The 16,832-nt window shown below is 42.5% G+C and overlaps 1 protein-coding gene across 1 annotated transcript in view; it reads right to left on the reverse strand.

Moving 5' to 3' along the window:
* ALDH1A2 (aldehyde dehydrogenase 1 family member A2) overlaps window positions 1-14,682 on the reverse strand; it is a 54,688-nt gene extending 40,006 nt beyond the window's left edge. The window contains exon 1 of the mRNA XM_063412210.1: window positions 14,243-14,682. Within this exon, the coding sequence (XP_063268280.1) occupies window positions 14,243-14,518 (276 nt within the window). The 5' untranslated portion in view covers window positions 14,519-14,682. The remainder of the gene's footprint in view (window positions 1-14,242) is intronic.
* Between the last annotated feature and the right edge of the window lie 2,150 nt (window positions 14,683-16,832).

The following is a 16,832-nucleotide window of genomic DNA, read 5'->3' on the forward strand; positions in this document are numbered from 1 at the left end:
AATGAAAGATTTTTAAAAATCCACTAAATCGAGAGTGGGGAGGAGGAGTATTTGTTTACATAATCAATTATTGGGCTGTCACTGGGCTTTAATGAAGTTGTGGCTATTAAGAACTTGATCCTAGAAACCCTTCCCAAGCACTCATTTGAAATGGTGGGATTGAGGAGGGGTTTGTACAAACAAGACTCACATTACTCTGTGTAGTTCTCCCATGTTTTGCATTGTTTGTGCATTGCAAGTCTTGTGTGCTCCTTATGTGTGACAGAAAACAGTGTGAGCTATTTATCTGTACATGGGAAACATGCTCTGCCATTTGGAAGAATTTAATCTCCCTTGTAGGTAACTGCCATTTTAAATGTTCATCACCAGAACAAGTTCTTACTTAGAAATTAGCTGTGCTGCATAAATAAATATTCCTCCTAGGATTTCAGACATTATAGACAACACAGAAAAATACAATGAGCAAATTTATTTTGACTTAAAAGCTCTGCCTGAGAAAATTACCTTATAACTACACATGAGAAATTGCTGGAATGTCAGCTTCATTTGCAGTGGCCCCTTATGGCCTGATCACCCTCCCTGGCACGATAAATCACTGGCAAGATCCTTACCTTAACACGTTTGATCTCAGCTCAGCAAGACTTGGTTTTGATGTGAAGAACTCCAGATCTGTTAGGTCAGAGACAAATAGCAGAGCCACTGACCTGCAAAGTGCTAAGTCTATATTAGACCCAAGTGAGCAGCCTTAAGCTCCTGAAAAGTTTGCCTTTGCTTCTACTTTGCATCCTGACGCTTTTCAAATATTACTGTTAGCATGTTTTGTTAATGATGCCAGAGACGTTTCCTTTTGTGTTGTTCTGCATGTACAGAATCCACAAAAAGCATGTGGAGTGAGAAGCTTGGATAAACTGTTAGAATTATCTACCCTTTAGAGAGAGATGAAATAAAACTCATTATTTATCCATTTCTTTACTTAATTTACACAAATATCTTTTTCATACGAGACCATACCTACTGATGAATAATGATATTTACCAGTATACCCATTCAGATGATGCAAAGTGCCTGTATGTACATGTCTGTACATACAGAAATTCAAACTACTCCTAAAAAGAAAAAGCTCAGCTTGTGACATTTGCATTCAAAGTCTGAACTTTCACAAAGAACGGTTTTGTGGTCACTCAGATTTGCAGCCTTGGCTTGAAAGTATTCCTTATTGTCCTGGTTAAACAGTCACTTATCTCTACGATAGTAAGCAGGAGTGTTAGTCTACCAGAAAATTGGATGTTCTTAATGGGCTTTGGGGGAGAATAGCTTTGCATCATCAGCATTAAGTTAAATCACATTAAGTACCCACTTACAACATAGGGATTACCACTTATGACATCTTTGGTGAAAGCCTTTAAAACAAATTGTTGTGTTTGTTAGAAGAAGCTGTGAGATAACAATTCCCAGAAGTCTGATTTATAAATTCTTTTTGCTCTTCAAGAAGATGCAAAGGAACCCAACACCTCTCATTCAATGCTGCAATGAAGTCTCTCAGGATTTCATTGGAAATTCTTTTCAATAAAAATCCTCTCAGGATTTCATTGGAAATTCTTTTCAATAAAAATCCTCTCAGGATTTCATTGGAAATTCTTTTCAATAAAAATCCTCTCAGGATTTCATTGGTAATTCTTTCACCGGAAATTCTTTTCAATAAAAAGTCTTCAAAAATACTGATTTATTTACTTTAGAATATTCTTCTGGAGAGAAGAAACTATTAGCCTCCCTTTCCTCAGAGTTCAGTTCTGATTTCTCCTCCAGTCCTTTCTGTTGATTAAATCATTGCCTTTACATGTAGAAAACTGGAGCAGGCCATTCTGCTTTTTATTATTCATAAAGCTGATTGGGGAGAACTGGGTTTAAACTGTCAAAGTAACCTGCTGTGCTTGGATACCTGACAGATTTACACCTCAAAGTACACCGTGCTGCTAAGGCTAAAATTGGATGTGGAGTGTTCTTGCAAGAGCCAATTACAGTCTCAATCAAATAGATCGAGGATATCCTCAACCTGAGGATATACCAAAATAATGCCAATGTTTGATAGAATTTAACATTTTTGTATATCACTAGCAAGCTATTCTGTATAGAGATGAAGGCCTGCATGAAAAATGATCTCTTCTATTTAACTTTAAATAGGAATGAGCAAAGTGTGCTGTAAGTCTTGTTAATAGAGAGCCTTCCTAAAAAACTTGAATACTCATATATACAGTACCAAGATCTCCCCATTTCCTTTAAAATTCATGTTTCTTTTCCCCTTTTTAACCAAATTCCATTTTTCTCTGCTGGAACCCCTTGCAATGATGCCAGAATATGGGCAAACTTCATTAGTTTCCCTGCTGTCTACAAGATAGGATTTTTGCTTGTAGTGAACACAACACATGATCATTAAATGGCTAAGATCACTATCAAGGTTTCAATCTGAGAAATTTTTCATCCAAACCTTGCAAGTACTATTGGTATGTAAAGGTGTGGAGTGCAGTATTAATGTCCCCCAGTGCCCACGTCTGCACAGAGCACATCAGTGACAGCTCTCTGGGAAGGTTCACGGCACGCAGCCTTGGCAGGTACCTGGTGTAAGGTGTGCTGCCACTCCAATCCAGTGAGTAATAACTCAATTCCCCTGGGCCCTGGCTGAAGTCAGATGTTGCTGTTCCTGGTTCACTGCTTTTAGTCTCCCTAAAGACCATTTAGGCCAACAGCTGGAAGAGCTGACTACAAAGGTTCCCAGTCACAGGGAACCGCTCTGGGAAAGCAGGTAAAGGCTTCTAACCAGGAAACAAGTTATCAAAGGATTTGTCCTGTTGCTCTCTCAAGGAAATAGATGAACTGAGACAGAGAGCAAGAGCATAAACACATTTGTGTTGCATGCAGAGTCCAGACATTAAAAGCAATTGTCTTGGCTGATGGGAGGAAGAGCTGTGCTGCACCAGTCAGTGGGCGTTCTGCACTGGGCTTCTGCTTGGCATCTAAATAGGAGGGCCTTCCTTCTCCCTCCATTACTGAAACAAAACCTTTGAGATGAATAGAAGCAATACCAGAACTGGAGTTCCAGTACTGTCACCGCGTTGCAGTGATGGAATATTCCTCCTCCTAAAAAGCAGTACAAAGGGGAACAACATCACCAGCTCCAGCTTCATCTGAACTCATTATGCAGATCTTGCAGCAAGGAGGGCACTGCCTCCCTGACAACACTCGGAGGAACAACAACAGAGACAACTCCTGATGAAGTGACACACAAAGGGAGCCAAGAGCACAAAGAGAGGGGTCTTTCCATCTGTACTGTGTGGGCTTGTACAGTGAGCACACAGAGAAGTGGGCAATTAATAACATACAGAAATGTGGATATGCATCCACAGGTAAACACTGGCTCCAAAATCCATCTGTATTGCCATTTCCCAAAATACCATGTACAAAAATAGAGGCTTGATCTTCTTGTAGTCTGGCTGGTTTAGCAAGAGATCCTGGCTCTGACACTGACCTACTGTCTGAGTTAGTCATGGTTACACTCCCACAAATTTAAACTCCCCCATCTGTGAAGGAACCTTGTCACAGTTTTACAGTGAGGCTGAATCAATTAATGCCTTCTGAAAGATGTGATGGAGTAGAATATTAACACTTGCAGTTGAGTGATGCCAGCTAAAAACATCTTTAGTAATGTAACAAATGGGTTTAAAAATCACTATCAAAGGGGTGGACCACCAAGATTCCTAGGCCATCATCAGCGTAGCTATAGCACATTTAGTGTTAGTCCTATATCACTGTGTCAAATGAACAGTGAAAAACGCAGAGCTTGATTTTCACCTCTCAGGAAAACAGCATCCAATAAACACCACAAAAGAGAAGAGGTCGTTAAGTAGCCGTGGTAAAGAAAGTGTGATAAGGACAAAAAGAGGGAGACCAACAAAATGTCAGGCACTGATGGAAAAGGGGTAAAGGCTTAGCCAGATGTCCTGAAAAACAACCGTGCTTGTTTCTCATGGTCCATGCAGGCCATTCCAGTACAGGACTGTTACAACGGTGTGTCACAACTGAAGCAACTGCAAAAAACCAAAAGTCCCTTGATTTGGAAGGTAGGTGGTAATTTGTTGCTAGTTTTGAACAACTCAAGAATAAACTATCTCTGTTACAGCTGAAAAGAAATATAAACAAATGTAAAATGCATATGTTATGATAAGCTTTGAAAATATCCAGTAGAATCAGGACAGTGCTTTTATGTCTGCATGCAAAGAATGTTTAAAATATACTCCAAATATGTTTCAGACAACAAAATGAAGTGGTTTCTTAAAAAAAAAAGAAATCTATGTATCCACCTGTCAGTTACATAAATGCCTTCTCAAATCAATTTGACAATATAAAGAAGTATTAAACCCATTTGAAAATTAAATTCTATTTTAAGGACCTTTTACACTAGCAGAGTGGTAAATAAAAGTGAGGTGCGGTGTCATGGGAAGTGCTTTTGCGATTGAGCTGAAAAGACTTTACAGGGTTTTTCAACCAACAAGATCACAATTTTCATCTAGGTCATCGTATAGTTGGGAAATAAAAGCGCAAGTGCCGATAAACCAGCCTAAGAAAGCCGAGTGTGAAAATGGGTGATCTGGACTGTATCACAGAGAGGAAAAAACCAGTGTTTTTTGAGCATAAGGGGATGAGAATTATCAGAGGCATACCACACATTTTACGTGTAAGCTGTGTAGGGAGGACAAGTCGGGCTGCAGAGGGGGGAGCAGCTCTGTGTGCAGCGCTTTGCGTGGGCACTGCTTGGAGGAGAGAAATAACACAAAATGCGGACCCACGGATATAGAAGCAGTGTAGATCGTGAAGGATAATAGCAGGAGTGAGGCACTGACTTCTAAATAAGAGCAACTGAAGTGACACTGAAGTGGCACTGAAGAGGAAAAAGAGTATGAAGGCAGTAAGGCTGGTGCCAAAATAACTCTGCATTAGTTCAGTGAAGGCTGCACTGAAATAGTGTGCAGAGAACAGAGTTTTCTGTATCCTAATGTAAACAACATTTGACATAGCCCTGTCGAGGACTAAAAATTGTGTCTGAACCCTTGAGAAATGGTTACCATGTAAATAATTCCAGCTTCATTGCAGGAGAGAAACACATGAAGAAGCCATGCTCTCTGGGATACTAAACTTCAAGAAGCAGATTTTTTTTAAAAGAGGAAGTAACTTAGAAACTCCCTGCTTGAAGCTCGGAAATTAAAATCCATAGAATCAGCATGGAGGCTTAAGAATGTGAAAGAGTCAAAGAAGATTTGCATTCCCAAGGCTAAAAATGGGAAGCACAAGCAAGAAAATAAATGGGGTGACAAAGAAGGAAGATACGAGAGGAAAAGAAGGCTGGAAAACACAAAGACTGCGAACACAAAAAATAAAAATTGCTACTAAACATACTAAATATTCTGAAAAAAATTACTAGAAAGGTAACAAATAAAACAGCCAAGAGAAGCCTAAATTAAATAAATAAGCATATACGGTCTGTGGGAGAGTCACTGGATTCTGGAAACAACCTAGCTATGGAAGGGAGACTGAAGATACTTCCAGAGGTGGCTGCTCATTTAGGGGAGATCCTTATGTGGCTTTTTCAAAGTAGATTATATTTCCACTTAAAAATTAGAAAAGCAGAGCCACTAGTTGGAAGACTAGAAAATGACAGGTAAAATAATTGTTCTGGGGAATCATCTTTATTAAAAATCTAACACCAGCAGTATACCAAAAATCATTTAAGGGCCATGTCTACGACAGCCCCAGTGCTTCATCCTCAATTGTGCTGCAAGGAGTTGAAATAAAGTTCCTGAAATAAAAATAAATCCTGCATGCTAATGCATCCTGAAATCTACTGCATCAGTTCTTCCAGTTTTCAAAAGACATCAGGAACGCCACTGAGAGTGTACCAGGGTGAGGGTGGGGGTGATGAGGAGGATGATGATGCATTCAGTGGTGTTTTTTCCACTGAAGCATGAGAAAACAATGCCACAGCACAGATCTGGAAGGATCTGCCAATTGGAGAGATCTATTTCAGATGAAATGTACACCTGACATTTTAATCAGCTCTTGTCACTCGGGGCCGAATTTAAGGCATGCTGACTTATTCACAAGAGGAGAAGATCAGCCTTTATAAAACAGTCTAAAAATACCTGTATTCACCCAAAATGGTGAATAACTCTGCTTTGGAAAGAAATCAGTCTCACTTTAGAGATAAGACTTTACCTGGGTAAATACATGTGTTTGGAATGTCTCTCTGGAAATGTCTGTCTTTCTGATAGTTTCTGAGTAAAACCCAAGGGATTTAGTGTAATCATTGCCACAGGACCAGAGCATGGTAAGAGGACAGTGTCCCCCTGGCATCCTCTTTCCAAGTTCAGCTAAGGGGCTGCAGCCTGTTTTACCATGCAACACTCTGGGTATTTCTGTGACTTTCCAAATGGAATTTTTTTGTAACTCATTTTAAATTAGGGCATACTATAAATCCACATGGAAATTAGCAAACATATCCTTTCTGTAAGCACACCACCTGCTGTAGGCCCCTCACAGCTGTCCCACAGCATCCCCTTAGATTTTGAGTTCAATTCAAAGTCTTCATTACCTACGAATCCCTCACAGATTAAGGTCTATATACTCTAGTGGTCAGTGTGGTCCCCTGTTTTAGCCTCCAGCTGAGGCCAATTGAGATTGAGCTGACCTTAAACATTTCCACTTGGGTCACAGAATGTGATGTGGATGGTTCTCTGCAGTATTTTCCCACTTCAGTCCCACAAAGCTGGAATGCATTGTTTCAAGTCATCGATAAAAATATAGTACACTAGGCTCTCTATGAAAGGCACTGACTCCAAGTAATCAAGGATTAGGTTCTTTTTTTCTTTTGTCATTTGGGAGACTATTGCAGCAACATTTTGATGTGGCTTCACATATCACACTTTTAGTAATAAAGTGCTCCTAAATCTTAGCTCACCGTATGACTTAGCACTGATGTGCTGCATTCATGTCACAAACGTAGATCACTGTTTACAGAAAAGACTAATGAATAGGAAGGTGGTTTTGGACAAATCCTGAAATAGGGAACTTGTGTTTTGGAGAAAACTAGAGAGAAATATGCAGTTTGAACAGGGACTCATTTGCTAAACACAACAGTGATGAATGACGGAGCCCTTGGATAGTAATCAACATTTAGACTTCATCGTTCTCTGCATAATACTTGGTAGTAAATCTTCACACAGCTATTCATGCACTTACTGTGCTTCAAAGTAGGGATGCCAGCCCCTGTCCAAGGATTCCTCACTAGAGAACTGCATAGAACTGCAGCTTTCTGAAGATTTTTAAACCTCTACACATCTGTGCTTATATTACATTTACACAGCTTCCTTATAATCTCGTCTTTGTTTAATTGCATTTTTTGTCTGTCATTTCTTTCAGCTGAACTAGATTTGATATATTGGTTACTTGTTTCAGGGAATAAGTTCTACTCCTAAAAAAAACCCCTAACAGATAAAAAGCTGTGGGCTTTTTTTAGAATTGGGGAGAATGAAAGAATTCTAAAAAAATAAATAGAGAAATGTTACAGTCTAGCCTTACAAAAGATAGCTGCAAAACTGTAAAAGAAGAAATATGACTTCATGCAAGATCTGACAAAGAATTTATGATATGGACCACTGAACTCATCTTTTGTCATTTATCTCTGTAAATGTGTGAGATTTCTTGGAAGATAGTTAGTCAAATGAGAAGCCGAGATGAAACAGTGGATACAATTTATTTAGACTTTAAAAAGGCTTTTGATGATAAAGTCCTTAGCAAGAGGCTATTAAGGAAAGTTAGTAACCATATGGTGAAAGATAAAGTCCTGCCATGGATTAAAAAGTGGTTAAGAGATAAGATAAAAAGACTGGAAATAAACGGATAATTCTCCCTGGAAAGAGGTTAATAGCAAGGTGCCCCTTCATTACTGAGACTGGCAATCAATACCTTGGCTCACCTGCCTTTGCAGACCATTAATAGTAAGGTACAGAGTTTGTAGATAAAAACGTTCAGGCTAATCAGGGTATTGTAGGAAATATTACTGGGGCTGAAGTTAAATGACATTTGGGCAACGCAAGGGAGATGAAATTTGCCAAAGGGAGGAAATGCAAAGCCAAGCCCCTTGGAAGGAAGGGTTCAGACAACTTCTGGATGCTGCTCTGTGCCCACTGATCTGCAGTGTCCATGAACAGCTCACTGAAGGGAACTGTTCATGTGCCTTGTCAAGAAAGGACAGCTGGACCTGGTGGTTCCTTGGTGTGGTGCTCCCAGGCAGTTTATGGCAGTGAATAACTTCAAACTGGCAGAGCCCACGAAGATCTGCTGGGAACAATTTTGCGTGGACAGGGAGATGGACAAGCTGCATCAAGAATTTTTGGACAGTGGGAGTTATCAGAAAGTGCAGATCTACAAGATAGAAATGTAATGTGGAAATGCACCAGAACTGGCCAGCTTCTGTGGGAAAAGTTTCTTAAGGACAAAATGAAACAGGGAATTAATAAGGGGGGGTTTTGTTTGTGGTTTTTTTGTTTGGTTTGGTTTTTTGGGTGTGTTTTTTTTTGTCAGAATGAAAGAGTAAGAGTGTGAGAGTGTGTGTGTTATTCCTGGTTCTGTCCAACATCATGATTGTTGTTGCAAAGACCTGCATTCTACTTTTCCTTCATTACTGTCCTGCCTACTGGGCTATCAAGCTGATGTCTGAGACCTCATAAATACTTCGAAGTGAATTATCCAACGGCAGACAATGTGAAATTCTTCCCAAAGACAGCCAAAGTTGGCAAAATTTGGACCTAGTCCTCATCAGAAATTAGGGATTCATATTCAAGTTTCTGCTCTGTTTGCTTCAGAGTAGGGGTATGAATTTGTCTGCCTTTCAACTCAGGCAAGTGCTCTGATTATTACTGGCCTTCTGGTTTTGGTATGCAAATAAATACATGGATCTTTTGCATTTGAATACTTGAAGTGTTAAACATTTTTTGCAATGAGAAAAGCAACAAAAAAGTCTTTCAGCGCATCATCTGACCCGACCAACTGGACAGAACCAGCAATACATCATTGTACAGCTCGATGCATTAAACCAGGGTGCACTTTCCCTACAGATCCAGCCTCTCCCTGCAGGTTCAGCACCGTAAGAGGTCACTGCTGCCATAGTTACCCCTCAGTAACACAGCAGAGTCTGCCGCAGTTCTCTGGCTGGGGCCAGTTCAGCCTTGTGCTCTCTGTGTTTTTAAGGCTCGTGGCTGTTGTGGCTGTACTGGAATAAGCAAAGGCAGGTATGGGATACATGTAGGGCTATGCTTGTTTCTTATTCCCTCATGCAAAACTTGGGTAAATTGAGTTTGTGCAGAAGACCGTAAAGGTTTGGGAGGAAAGAATAATCCCATATTTGGGCTACTAATTGGAAGGGAGTGCATAAATATTTTCTGATCATTATCTGAGTTGATGGATTCTCTAAACACAGAGTATGAATACACTGGAAGAGAATTCAAACTGCAGATTTAAACAACATAAATCTGCATATGGCATATACACTAAAACATCGTACGCGATGATACAGAGCGGCATCCCTAGTGTCAGCATCCGATGCTGAAGTGTTCCACAAAGGGGTAAAGGAGCTGTTCTGTTTGTCTGCTCTCCATGCAAAGGTCTCTAATTCTCTGTGCCCCATCTTTTGTGAAAGAACTGTGCTCACCTAGGTGACCCAAAAGCCAAGCTGTTTTTCAGGCATCGCTCAGTGGATCTGACTTCAAAAGGCACTAAAGTAGCTCACACAGGGAAAGACAGATGGGAAAGTGCATGTATTCCTCACTTACCTGAGTTTTGCCAAAGTTTGTCTTCTGGTAAAAAAATAGCAAAGATTCTGCATATTAATCTAAATAAAATACATCTCTTGCCTCCTATCATAATGTCAGTCTAGAATTTTATCTGGAAAACATGTGCTGGAAATTTTAATGGAAAGGGTAATGTCAAGGAAGCACAATGGCAATGAATATACTGAAACCTTGCAATAATATACTTCAAACCCAGATGCTTATCATACAATAATTTGAGATGTATTTTTTAGCTTTTGTCTACCCAGAGGCAGTTTGCCTGCACTTCATACAAACTTCTATCTAGCTTTCTGTTGCAGTGCCGGGTAGTTTACCTGGCCTGTGTGTAGAAACTGGACAGATTTTAGCCTGTGGTGTAAGGGTAGAGGCAAACATCTTCCACAGAACAAAGAAGATACGGTTGTCACCTAAATCATAGGCTGTTAATAGAGAGACGCTTCATGTACCTCCTCACTGCCACTGCGCTGTAACTTCATCCCTTTAGGGCACATCTTTCTAAAAAGCTCTCAAAGCCACAATTCTTCAGCTTTTCCTTATGCTAAAATTGTTCAGTTCTTGCTCAGACTTAAATCAGTTGGCAAGCAAGAAACAAAACTTAAAACATCCATCTGGATTAGTGTGCTCAACATGATGCAAACTGAGAACATTTATTCACTCAGCTACCTGACACAGTAACAGAGCTGCGACAGGACAGAGACATGGAGTCCTCATTCTATGCCAGGCTATCCTTAAAAGAGTCAACATGACTTATTAAAACCACAAAGAAAATATTTTGTAAAGCAGATGTGATTATGCCATGACAAAGGAAGGACAGCCACATCCTGCAGAAGCACCTTTAGCTCCTCAAGCAGAGACAGCAGGAGGGAAAAGCTGCAAAGGGCTCAGTCCACTGGGCTGATTCCATATCTACTGTCAGAGACCTGGGAGACAGTCCCAGGAGGGACAATGGAGTTCCATAAAAGCTTAAAGGGGAGAGGCATCAGTGCAACCGTGTGAACCCTCTGACCACCCTTGGAAGCCGTCAGGTTCTCTGAGCTGTGCTCCCTATGCTAAACATGTTAATGACATGTCCTTAGCAGACATCATGCTACTGCTTCTCTCACACATCTGATATTTCTAGAACAGCTCATTCTGGGAGAGTTTCTGACACAAAGCTGACTTTTGTAGAAGCGTGATTTATTCCCAGGGGGAGGGCTGGATCCCCTTCCTACCTACGTGCCCCCTTACATATGGAGCACAGCACTGCCAGCACGCTCCCGACAAGCCTGAGGAGGGCTTGGAACAACCTAATTCCATGTGATACTCCAAAGTGCCCTGTTCTGCAGAGCAATCCCTCCCCAGATGCTAATGGTAAAAAGTACAGAGTTAAGGAGCCATCACAGTGAAAAGAGAGATAATCCTGAATGTAGCAGTTCTAGTACTTGCCAGCCACACAAAACTTAACCCTGTGTGCTTGAACACTCACCTGCATGTCTGGTTCACATCCTGCTCACCAGTTCTTATTACACACATCAACAACACTTTATTTTTCACAGACCGTGCCAAGGTATTAAAAACCTGGGAAAAATATTTCTAATGGCTGTTTTTTTAAAGCAGCATAGGCTGACTTCCAATACTGAAGTCCAATAGCTACTGCTGCACATCTTACACAAAACCACGGCATCAGGTAATTTTCATCACTAAATCATATTTTTTCAGACCTATCCAGACCTAGGTTGCCCCTGGGTGCCCTGTCAGGTGTATGGATCAGAGCGACTTCACATACAGTTTTCTGTTTATTTCAATAAACTTGTCACAGTAATATTTCACAAGTATCAATAATTCTGCTAAATAATCGAATAAATGAGAATTACACAGGTGATATTTGTTTCACCTATGTAGTTGGAAGGAGCTTTCATTACCCAAGGGTAATGCAGTATTAAAAGATTAATGAGTATTTCACTTTTTCCGGTACATATTAGAAATCTTTAACAAAACTATCTTAGAGAACCCTGGAATTTTAACGTGTTATACCCTAAAGAGCCTGTCTATTTACCAACTTTGGAATTACAGAAATAGAATGTAATTGGCAAAATATATTTAAAATTTTTTCACTAAGTTTAAATGTTCATGGATACTTCTATTTTTCATAAAGGATTAACTCCCAAATGGTTAAGTTTTTACATTCATAGACACCTGTAATAAAGAGTTCAAGAATTCTGTGTCCTGGTTGTGGATTTAAAATTCCCAGCTAACAAGCAGGGAAGAGACTGCTAGGAATGCTTACAAATGTCTGATTTTACAAGGTCTGGGGTTGTTGTTTTCTTTTTTTCCTTGCCAAAGTGCTTTAGTCTAATGTTATTTATTGTTTATGGAAGTTGTTTGTCATTTAGGACATGAAATGACCACTCCCCCAAAAGAAAGAATCAAGTTACAATCCATTATTTCATTTTTGATTGTTTTTCTTTGTAATAGGTGGGAAAGTGGATCCTGGATAAAAGTCCTGCCCAAGACAAAACTCCAAGCTGAAGACTCCAATTATCTATAAATCACTTGAATTTCCTGCAGAGAAAGAGAAAAAGGAGGAAAGAGCGAGACAGACAGAAAAACAGAGACAGAGGATATGCCAAGTGAAACATTTGATACCTGTCCTAAACCAAAATTTTCTCAAAAGCAACCAGGAGTTACCTGATATCTCAGACCCAAGGTTAGAAGAAACATGTTGCTGTTGTTTTTGGCTTAATATTGAAATGAAATAACTTTCTTTTAATTGTTCCATTAATATAAAATGTGCAACACTGTAGATCTGAGATGATGTTATTATGTATTGATTTATTAAAGGTCACTGTACATTCTCACAGAAGGAAAGCTCGGATTGCTGCTGACTGCTGAAAGATTTTAGAAACAATTTTCTGGTTTTAGAACAGAGAAATGCAAGTACATTTATGATGCAAACTGGCTGTGATACTACTCTCAAGTGTTTCCCACCAAACCCTCCTGAAGCACAGTTCACACTGAAACCAGCAATGAACAAAATTCATGCCAAATATTCTTTGCACAGTATGATTGCTCCTGAGGTGTAGCAGTACACAGCATCCAATAACTGCATTCCTTACTTATTTAACTATTCAATAAGAAATTATGAGCAAGAAACCATATGCATTTTTAGATTTGCATACTGCAGTTTGCATTAAAATGTAATGAAATTTAGAATAGTTGACTTTCCCCTGAAACATTCTTCTAGAACAAGGAATTGCTGTAACAAATTAGAAGACAAATTAGTTTTGGCACCCACTAAAAAAAGAGAAAAGATGAAAAGCTTTTAAAGTGATGATATGGAGTAAAAAATTACACTACATCGGCCAGAATCAGTCTCCTATCAGCATTAAAGCTCCTGAAGTTGTATTTCCAGTAGATAAAAGTGTTATCACCTTTTTCCAGTGCTGATGTGCTTATTTTTCCTCTTAAGTTACTTGGTAATTAGAAACAAAGTCTGACACATTGTAATCTGTTTATACAATAGATCTGAAACCTCTCCAACAGAAATTAAAACATTCTTTAAAGATACTGAAGATGCAAAGATGAAAAAAAATAAACGAATTTTAAAATGTAAAATGCATTTACAAACAAATGACTGTTCTTAAAGCCCATTTGAATCAACAAAACCAATTTAGTCTCATAAGACACCACAGAAATCCAGCAGATTTTTCTACATTGACCCAGTGGGTTTGTTCCTAACCCTCTCTTTACAAAAATCACTCTTAAAGGTTTGTAGGAAAAACATGCCCTCTCGCAATATTGTTCAAGGGTGTATTCAAGAATCACAGAAGTTCAGAGACCTGTTCCAGTGCTGTAACAACCTGGCGGTATTAAGAGTCCTCCAGGAAATGTAAAAGAGTCCCTTGGGCACGCAGGGTAATTCAAGGAAGAAAACGTTTTTATTTTCTGATTGAGATACACAGGTATGTATAGTAATGTCCTCTGAAGTACATCAAAAGCAACCAAAACATACCGAAGAACTACTGATTTTGCACTGACAATAAACCCCAGCAGCTCTGTAGAAAACAGTACATTTAAAGAAAAGTGGTGAAGTCAGTCCCAGCAGATCTAATTTGCTTTCTATTATCCTGTGGTTTTTCAGATGATTACAGGGCTAAAAATCTTTTTCTTTTACTACAAATTCAAGGCAGTCTTTTAGCAGCTGGGGTTTTTTGCCTTTTTTTTTTTTTTTTTTTTTTTTTTTTTTTTTTTTTTGTTATCTCTACACTCAAGTTGGGTAGGGCAGAATGAAACTGATTTTAAGCAAAATCCCTCCTTTGGAGAGACAACCATGAATTTCTCTGCCAGAACAAACGAACACAACTTACCTTGGTGTATTTGATTTCAAGGTTGAGAGTGGGAGAAGGCAGCAGATGCAGAGATGCCATCAGAGCTGCAGGATCTGCCTTCACCTCCCCTGGCATCTCAATTTTACTGGAAGTCATAGTCTTGGGGGGGGGGTTTATAACACCACCGAACCCCCGCTCTGCCCTGATGCTGTGTTGTGTTTTGGTTGCCCCCCCTCCAAAGGCCAGCGCTGAAGATGTTGCTCTCCTCCTCTGTATATAGGCAGGTGTCAAGCCGGGTCTCTTCTTATTGGACATGGGGGCAGAGGCAGGGGGGCAGGTCCATCCTACCTAGGGCGAGAGCGGCACAGCCCCGCTCACTGCGGCGCAGCCTCCCCGGGCCCCCCCGGCCCCGCGCCCGGCCCGGCCCGGGGATTGCCGGCACCCTGCGGGAGCGCGGAGCTCCCGGGAGCGGCTCGCTGCTCGCTGCCCGCCGCCCGAGGAGCGGCGCCGGGGAACGGCCGCGGGCAACGGCCGCGGGCAGCGGGGTCACCGGGACCGTGGTGTTCCCCCTCGGCTCCCCGGGCGGGGAGGCGCCGCGGCCGGGAGAGGCCAGTCCCAGCTCTGGCTCTGGCCCCGCCCGGGGCATCCCGCGGGGAGCCCGGGCAGCCCCAGCTCGACACGGGCTGGGGAGGCCCTGCTGCGGCGGGGGTAGCGGCGTAAGGGGAGAGACCGGGCTGCACTGGGGAAGCTCTGTCGGGCCGGGGTGACCGGGGCACGGTGCCCCGCTAGCGGCGCTGCCTGGCAGCGCGGTCCCGGGCCGGCGGCTGCGCTTGGGAGCGGAGCCGACGGAGCAGGGCGGGCGGCCCCTCGCGGGACCCGAGCCGAGGAGCGGAGAGGGCCCGGACAGGGCACGGACAGGGCGCAGCCTGAGCGGCAGCGTGTCCGTGTCCGTGCCCGCTCCCCGTCCCGCCATCGCCGCCCGCTGCTGTCCCGGGCTGCCCGCCCCGCCGGCCGGGGCTCCGCGCCTCACCTGGCGGCCGCCCTGCCCCGCTCCCGCCCCCGGGCGCTCCCCGAGCGTCCCCGGCAGCCGTGCCCGCAGCGCGGCCGCCGCTGCTCCCCGGGCCGCCCCTCTTTTCCCGTGGCGGCGCTGCCGCCCCGCCGTGCCCGGTGCCGAGCGGGCCCCCCCTGCCCCCGCCTCAGCGCCATGGCCGGGCGCCTGCTGCCCCCTGCCGGCCGCGCGCCGCCACAGCGCGGGAGCAGCGGGAGCAGCGCCTCACGGGCAGGGCGGGACCCGCCGCGGCCGCGCTCCTCCTGCGGGTTCGCTGCAAAAGGAAGAGGCTCAAAGGGCAGAATAATCTATTCAAGCACAGCCACCTGATGCCAGCTATTATTTTGGGGGCCCTCCTAGCGGGAGGCCACGTCGTGCAAGAGAAGAGGCTGGGCAATGCCGTACAGCAATGCCGTACTGGGAAGGCAGTGGCCGAATGGAGCCAGATCCACGAGCCCATAGGCATCAGAAATTCACTGTCAAAGCCCTACACTCCCCCTGACCAAACCTTCCAGGCAGAAAACACAGAAAGCCCAAGCCGTTTCCATTACTTTGGGCAAAATCAGTGAAGTTCTGCTTACTGATGCTAACACTCCCGGTGCTTTGAACCCCATAGAGTCGTGTTTTGAAGTTATCACGTACCAGACAGATGAACAAGGAAAGGACACCAAACCTACAGCCGTCTAAAGCTGGCAAAACAAAGCAACAAGAAATACACCACATGACCTTTTCATTGACATAGTCGAGAATAAACAATGGGATCTGATCATGTTTTGATTTTTTTACAGTATTTGTTGACGCCCTTTATAGTCTTCACTCCGTGTTTGACAAGTTTGCAGACAATTGAAAATATTGTCCCAGTATTCTCTTAGTGTTTGGACAGGAGCGTGGAACAAAGATTGCTTGGGCACAGACAGGCAGCACAAGGTACACATGCCAATTAAGTCACTTCAGGGTTAACAAGCATATTTCTGTAAATTTCCGTCTCACTAATGAAGAAGCCTGCAGATTTTGCATTCTCTCATTTTCAGTCTTTTTTTTTTTTTTTTTTTGACCTGACAGAGGAAATGGATTCATAATATTCTGCTGTAATGTGACACGCAGAGCTGTCAAACTGTGACACTTGGGATGAGTGAGACATTTAAACGTCAGAAATTCAATTTTTAATGGCACACTGGCAACATAGACCTAACACTTCATCACAAGGATGACACCTTCTAAAAGCCATTTTAAAATAAATCAGAGTGGGGATGTGCTCCTTTGAAAAAAGAATGCATTTAAACAAGTTTCAGGAATGAGGAAACTGTATGACAGTTTCATTATTAGATCAATAAAATTCAGGAGATTTTGGTGAGAAGGAATTCCAGCGTGTGTGGAGGTGCAGCTCAAACCCACATAATCTGGAGCTGCTTAAGTGACCTTCACCAACTTCTTGCTGTACAAACCACTTTCCTCTTACATCTAAACGCAATTCAGTTTGCAAAAGCCTTTAGTGGAGGAGACCTTCAGACCAAGAGCTCGCTGGCATTCCCAGATGGAAGGGGACAGCACTCACCACTGCACAGGCTCCTGGTGCGCAGC

The sequence above is a fragment of the Prinia subflava genome, chromosome 15, assembly GCF_021018805.1.
Source record: "Prinia subflava isolate CZ2003 ecotype Zambia chromosome 15, Cam_Psub_1.2, whole genome shotgun sequence".
Classification (NCBI taxonomy): Eukaryota; Metazoa; Chordata; class Aves; order Passeriformes; family Cisticolidae; genus Prinia; species Prinia subflava.